The sequence below is a fragment of the Macrosteles quadrilineatus genome, unplaced genomic scaffold, assembly GCF_028750875.1.
Source record: "Macrosteles quadrilineatus isolate MER2022 unplaced genomic scaffold, UCM_ALF_1.0 Scaffold_5__1_contigs__length_97177068, whole genome shotgun sequence".
Taxonomy (NCBI): Eukaryota; Metazoa; Arthropoda; class Insecta; order Hemiptera; family Cicadellidae; genus Macrosteles; species Macrosteles quadrilineatus.
The window spans coordinates 14,383,396-14,390,814 of record NW_026542598.1 but is presented as its reverse complement, the minus strand read 5'-3'; the positions used below and the strand labels follow the sequence as shown (position 1 = coordinate 14,390,814).

General features: G+C 31.7%; 1 protein-coding gene across 1 annotated transcript in view; it reads right to left on the bottom strand.

Moving 5' to 3' along the window:
- Nucleotides 1–208: 208 nt before the first annotated feature.
- The window catches only part of LOC128994547 (GTP-binding protein Di-Ras2), a 31,620-nt gene continuing 24,409 nt past the window's right edge, over nucleotides 209–7,419 (bottom strand). The window contains exon 5 of the mRNA XM_054419170.1: nucleotides 209–5,947. Within this exon, the coding sequence (XP_054275145.1) occupies nucleotides 5,843–5,947 (105 nt within the window). The 3' untranslated portion in view covers nucleotides 209–5,842. The remainder of the gene's footprint in view (nucleotides 5,948–7,419) is intronic.

The window sequence follows — 7,419 nt, the reverse complement described above, 5'->3', positions numbered from 1 at the left end:
CATTCATACTTGGCTTAAAATACCTACTTTGTATGGTCGCCATTTCAAAGAAAAGTATTAAAAGTATAAGACATTTGTATTAAAGATGTACTTCCAAGGTGTTCAAAATTAATAAAAATAAAGAAATTGAGTTTTAATGATCTAAACAAAGCTTTTATTTCTTATTTCAGGATTACTGTACTCAAGGGTCAAATAAACTTTAACAATGACGTTTTCTGCTTTTATTGGTATAACTTCATACAATTCAATTTTTTAGATAAAAATAACTCAATTTCACAAATATCTTCTGCAGTCAATAAATTTTCCCAAATCAATAAAAACAGTGTTCATCTTTATGGTAATCAATATTAACAAGTATTGCATTTATAATGAAACATTAATCAATAATAATTTACACATCAATAATAAACAGCTGCAAATTGTGCTATCGACAAACAGCTAGAAGCACTTTTGTTTTGAAAAATCTTCCTTAAGCTATAATAAAGGCTACCGAAGCATCACTAAGCTAGCTGAGACATGCTGTTCTTACTCTCTACCCAAAGCCATTGATATGTCAACTACGGAAATTCCAATATGCTATGTTTCAATTAATCAAAGGAATCTTTGTTGATATCAAAAGAAAAAAAAAACACTAATCGTAAAATTTAGCACCTCAAAACAGTTGAATTTTTATGTATCTGAGGTTTGATGGGATTCATAAGAATGCTCAGCTTAGAACAACTGATGCTACTTATGCATGAATGATAAATGGATTCAAATTGATAGTCTTCTAATATACCAGACTGAAATGATATTGCCATAGACAAAGGGATTAAATATTGAGTCAGTATTATTGACCGACAACAGTGCTGCGGTTAGCATATATTCTGGCATCCACCGCTAGGAATGCCATATTGTTTTGGTGTACTCCGCTGCAGCGTCAAGCGCTAGCGAGCGTTGCCATGACAAGTTAGTAGTTGGAGCCAGGGCTGCCAACTTCTGAAGTATTCCACGACATCCAGGGAGTAGGAATTTGTTCCAGTATTTTCCCAAGTTTAAAAAATTTCCGGGGATTTAAAAACAAAATAGTCTTTTCCGTTAATATTACAGGATTTCAGAATTTTGTACTTAACCCATATTTTGATACGTTGGTAACATTTCGTTTGCAAGGGTGGTAGTGCTGGAAGCAGACGGTGAGTGGACCACAGCAGCAAATCAAGCCACTGAGCATGCTCTATCGAACCTTCCTTTATCAGTCTATATTTAATTCTTTTGTCTATGGTATTGCTAAACGATAAGTATTTCCTTTGCATTCCAATATAAAACAACTAATGATGGAAAGTGAAATAGAAGTTCTTTTCTCAATAGCTGTGCCTGTTTTTTGTGCTTAAGATGCCCAGATTCTCATATAATTTCTAACTTTTCTCAAATTATGTATATATTTCACACCGTTAGATACCTACATTCATTTATTGGGTTGGACCTAAGAGAGTACAGTATAGTCACTTATCCAAAGGCCGATTGTCCGAAACGTTGCTTAAAACCAAAGGCTGATCACACGCGTTGTCGCGATCGCAAGAGATGATCAACGGTGGCACCGGGACCGCAAGATATGCTCACGGATGTCGCTACAATCAAAACAAGTAAAAAGTACATTCAAAATGGATTTATATGTTTTAAACCAAAGTAAAAATAATGCATCTTATTTTCACTGTCAATGACAGATTATCCGGAAAACCCAGTCATCCGAACACCAATCCCTAATTGTTTCGGATATCGACTTTCTACTGTGTACTCTTTAGTCTTTGGTTGGACTGACAAAGGAAAAGCAATACTTTGGGACTAATAGTAAACAAGCAGAAGAAGTAGATACTTAAACCTGCACAATCTACATGTTGCTGGGCATCTATAACTCACATTTAAACATACACAGTAAGGAATCAATTAATAAAAGTCAATTTTTACTTTTGTAAAATAAAAAACATTGTGAATCTTAAAAATATCTACTGTGGTTTAAGGATGCAGTAAGTTATTATACTCATTTTGCATTTTGTCGTGTTATTTATACTTTTAACGTTGTTTTATTGGATAGAATTTTATCCGATATTATTTTATATTACCTATATAGAAAATTCTGAATCATTTTGAACTATTTCAGAATAATACATTCTTATTTTCATTGGAATATTTTATGATTTAATATGTGGAGAGTGTATATATCAAGTAAAAGACTTTATTTAAAAACTCAGCTATACACTTGTAAAGTAATATCGTTAGTCATGTTTCTTACACTCCAATCCATTAAATAAATATAATTAGGGTAGATTGATTGTATAATTCAGTTTTAAACCTATAAGGCAGTAAAAAATACAACTTAACCTTCTTCTATTGAGCAAGTAAATGATGTATTCTATATATACATACTTTTGTCAGGAATTAACGCTCACTAGGGTCTACAAGACAGTAAAAAAATTACAACTTATAAGTATGGATTACATGGTAACAATATCCCAAGATGTTCCTACCTAAGATAGGTAAATATTTTATTTTTGATAACTTAAATGTTGAAAACTGAGACAACACAGATAAACTAGTGCAGTATATGTATGAAATAAACATTAACGATTCAATGAAGTTCAGCCTTTCATATGCTACAAACATTCAGCCTGTCTTTAGAGCTATGTCGTTGTATTTCGAACAGCTTGTTATTTTTTAAACAATTTGTAAACAGTTGAACAATTGTCAAGTCTATTTGAATACAACAAATATCTTTCTTACATTAATATAGTACGGTAAGTAAATCTATGTTAATTTTTAAGTTTTAGTTTACATTTAATCAAGTCATCTATCACTAAACCAATCAATGGCCTATCACAAAATTACAAGATTTGAATCCAAACAAAAATAATATAAATACAGTCATGTTAAATATCTCAACATTGGTCAGAATTTTTACTTTTTAACATTTTGTGGGCAGGCACACGTGTCTATTCATTGCTTATTGTTAATTTGAGTCGCATAAAAGATAGATTTAAAGAACAGTCAAGTCTTTAAGCTAATCAAAATAGAATTGATGAAAGTTTGAGTTAAGCAGATAGAACAAGTACAGTACCGCAAACCGTTAGGGAGAGGTAAAATTTAGTAAATGGTTTTAAGATTAATCAAATACAGATTGTACAGTGAAATCATTTCCTCAGGACCAGTGACAACCGAGGTAAAGAAGTGCAAGGCGTTACGTTAGATCATAATTTTTCCATGTCACCAATTGTCAATCACATAATTTAACATATGTTTCACTTTATGGGCAATGTGTTTAATCGTTTAATGCAATATGGGGAATTATTTACTCCTGAAACCACAACTATTTAGATGTATATTCGTAACTAATTAATTTGTGGAGAGTTCACAGATACTTGTAGGATCATTAGGTAGTTATATTTTATTGAAAATAATGTTAAGAGTTTTTGTATTCTACAAGTAAATCACAAAAGCCATAAGAAAGCTAGTAAGAAAGTATGATTCTTATGTAATAAAACACCAAGCCTGGTTTTGATCACCAAGGTTGTAGCCTATTTGAGGCGTTGATTATTAAAGTCCAAATTTGTAATTTTATAAAATTCCTAAAATGTCTTTTATACACTGAGAAAACAGTATACAGTCCTTGGATAACCTTAACTTTTTCTTTCCTTGTATAATATAGTTCCCTTTAAACACGTTTTGAGAACATATAATTCCTAGTACTGATCGCTTTACATTAATTTGTATAAAAAGAAAAGCCTTGGTCCAGATGGAAATTTGTTTGGGAATGATTTACACATCACCACATAATCCAAACTACACTGTTTTAGTCAAAAAGATAAAATTTAAATTTGAGTTTTATTTTGTGGTAAGAAGGGAATTTTGTACTACCTTGCCGTTTAAAAAAGTATTTGTAATTTTGTCTATTAAGTTCTGTACGATATTTTGGTGCACTAAAAATAAAAACCAATACAGTATACTATATAGGCTACCTATATCACTGGTAAAAGTGAAATATTAATGATTCAGCGATACTTCTTTCAACAATGTGCAACCGTTGCAAAATTAATATAGTACTGTAATTTGGGTCCTAAATGATCAATGTTGTTAATTGTAATTGAAAGTAGTACATTTTTAAATGACAGAGTTTGAAATATTATTGAGGAGGTATTGTATATTGTCTTTAGTTCTAATACTTATAATATTGAATGTAAGAGCAAAGGTATTTTAAGAATAGGGTCGAATACTTAAAAAAAATAGTAATCTTGAAAACTGCTTAGGTTTTAGATCACAAAAACAGACTTCCCTATACAACGAGGTTCACATTTAAAATGCAAAACAACTTTTTTAATATTTACATAAAATCTAACAAATACAGTAGTTAATTATTTTTTATTAAATACTAATACTCTTTTTATTACATATTTACAAACACTAACAATTTAAAACCTTGGCTATCTGTACAAAACATGACACAAACAGGCAGAAAAAATGTAATTATGCGGCTTTTAAACACTATGCTTAACAATGGTCTAATTCTCAACAACAATGCACACTCTTTGTACCTAAGTGAAGAAGTTGGTTTTAAAAGTACACATGGTGTTTTGTGTGTGAAATAAGTTTATAAAGTAGTCTTCATTTAGCCAAACATAGATGATTACTGCATTTAAATCACAGATATTAAACCAAATAATATAATAATTGGTCTTTAGTTAATTAGTTCTAATATTTTTGTATAGTAATCCCAATTGCCTGTTACTAAAGTATATTGGTCTGTGTCGTGGTGTAAATACAGTGAAGTTTTGTTTTGTTATATGATAAATTGTCGAGCCAGTGGTAGCCACAAAGGTAAGATAGTGTGGTTGGCTGGTCTCGGACCAACAACGTCTAGCTTGAGCCCAAGACTAGGCCTACTGATGAACTACCATCACAAAGCCAGATTCAATAGAATCAATCACTTTTCTACTAATATAGTTTAGATCAGTTTTAATTTTTTTACCACCCAATTAAGTAAACAACTGCTTTTTAATTTCTTAGTAGACAAGAAAGTCATTCTTTACAGAAAGAGATCGGTAAAATCATCTAGAGTCCAGCAGTATCAGCTGGAGTCTGGTAAATTTACCGAGCCCTCTTTCTACAGGGCACCTTTTTTGAAACAGGCATCATTTGAGTTTCTTCAATAGGCTCTCAGATTTGGACAGATATGCAGCACCTTTGCAATACAATTAAAAGGCTAAATATTGAAAAGGGTTTTTAAATTTTAAAATTCTGTCTCGGAAAGTTGTAATTATAAAATATTATCAGCAAAATTTATTTTAAAAAATCACATTCTTTTGAGGCCCCTTCCTAGAACTGTCGTGTTAATATATGTATAGTTAAATATTTAGTTTACACTAAATTGTTTTTATGGTTCTGTGTTAGGTACATTTTCTACATGTATAGAAGAAATGTATAGATATTATTTGGATTATTTTATTCCGAGCAATATGTTTCCTTCAAGCTTGATTGGTGATTCACAGTATTCTCTCCTGAGCCACTCCTTGACAAATTACATCACAGAATATCCTTTACTCTTCCTTTTTAATAATAAAATAAATTTGTTGAGCTATTGTCATGGTGTTATAATACTTTGTACTGTTGGTAACAAACCTATGGATGGCATAACAAATTAAAATATTTGTCGTGTTTATGTTGATTACTTGTCTGCAATAATCAAGCACAGTGTAACAATTAATACCAACTTCTTCATTTCATACCTCAACATTACACTATAATAGGTAGGTAAGTATTAAATATTAAATTACTCTAATTAAAGCTAGAATAAGTTGTTTTCTTCCAACGTATTTTACATAATGGAGCACTTTTCTCTTATTTTCTTGGTGCCTTTTAGTTGGGACTTCTTCTCCAGTTGAAGAGAAATGTTGCGATTCTTCTCTAGGTTGAGGAGTTCCTGAAATCAGATTTAATGTTGAATCTGTTAGATTATAATATTTCTATCTAACTATGGTACAATGTATCATAGTCTTTAATGTGTCTCTATCAATGTGTCTTTAATTAAGAGTGACTGTTGGGGGACTGAGCAGCATTTCATGTCACTTGGAAATGGATTAGATTGTTATACAAAGTTAGCTGGGAAAGGATTTGGCCTCTCATTGTAATTTATGATATGTCAAACCAGACAAACTTAATTTTTGTACTTGAATTAATAAATTACCCAGCTTCAATTCCAGTTTGAACATCTCAAATTACTAGCAATGTTCTAATTAAAGGGATTGAAGGGTCCATTCCTTCCTTGCTCAACGTGTTAGAAGAACCAGTAACGATTATATTTAAAAATAACAAAATGTGTTATTTTAATAACATGTACAAAACGTACTATATACCGATAGTTATCTATGGTGCTGAAGTTTGGAACATAACAGAGAGGGAATGGAGTAGGGTTCAGGCAGGGGAGATGAAGTTTATAAGAGGGATTAAAGGTAAAACAAGATTAGGCAGAATGAGGAATGAAGAGCTGAGAAGAGGAATAGTTGAAGAGAGTTTCTCAAACGAGTAGAGAAGACGAGATTGAGATTAAGATGGTCCGGTCATGTAAAAGAATGAAAGAAACCGAAAAGAATGAGTGAACTTCTAATGGATGGAAGAAAACCAAGAGGAAGACCCAGAAGAAGGTGGTTCGACGAGGTGAAACGTAATGTGGAAGCAAGAGGAGTGCAATGGCAGTATGTGGAAGAAGTGGAATTGTGGAAGGACAGAAGAAGATGGAGATGCCTAGTGAACACCCAGACCCGAAGATAATCGGAGCAGGAGAGGACATGTATGTATGTATCAAAATGTGTTTTTATTGTATTCATAACTGACAAAACATCATTATTGAAAAATATAATAATCATTTAAAGTTAAAAATAACTCAAAACTTTATTTTAAAAATATTGTTCGATTTTTAGTGAGATGAGATCATCTGATGCAGATACAATTCATTTCATCTATCCTGTTTGCTTTTTTGATAGATGATACCAAATTTTAAGATGGGCTCGGTGGTTCAATTCAACTACCCTTAACTTTTTTTAAACCACCCTATACGGGCTGCACACTTTAACCTCCCTTTCAGAACAACTTAAGAAAGAAACCAAGCCAATCCGTGTCAATAATAAGCTGACAGAATTACTGCCAGAGAGATTCTTAGGCGTTGAAATAGAGTTACTCGAACATGACTAACTGGGGAATGACCCTTTATCGGTTTCAATTTTGTAATAGGTTATGTAGTTAAAATCATCGGTCAAATTTTAATATACTTGAAAATTGCTTTTAAATATACTATGATTCTTTCTCTGTTCTCTATGAACTTGTTCAGTAGAGAGTTGATTATCCAAAACAAAGACACTCGGGTAACTAATTTTTTCATATATTTGGTAATTGACA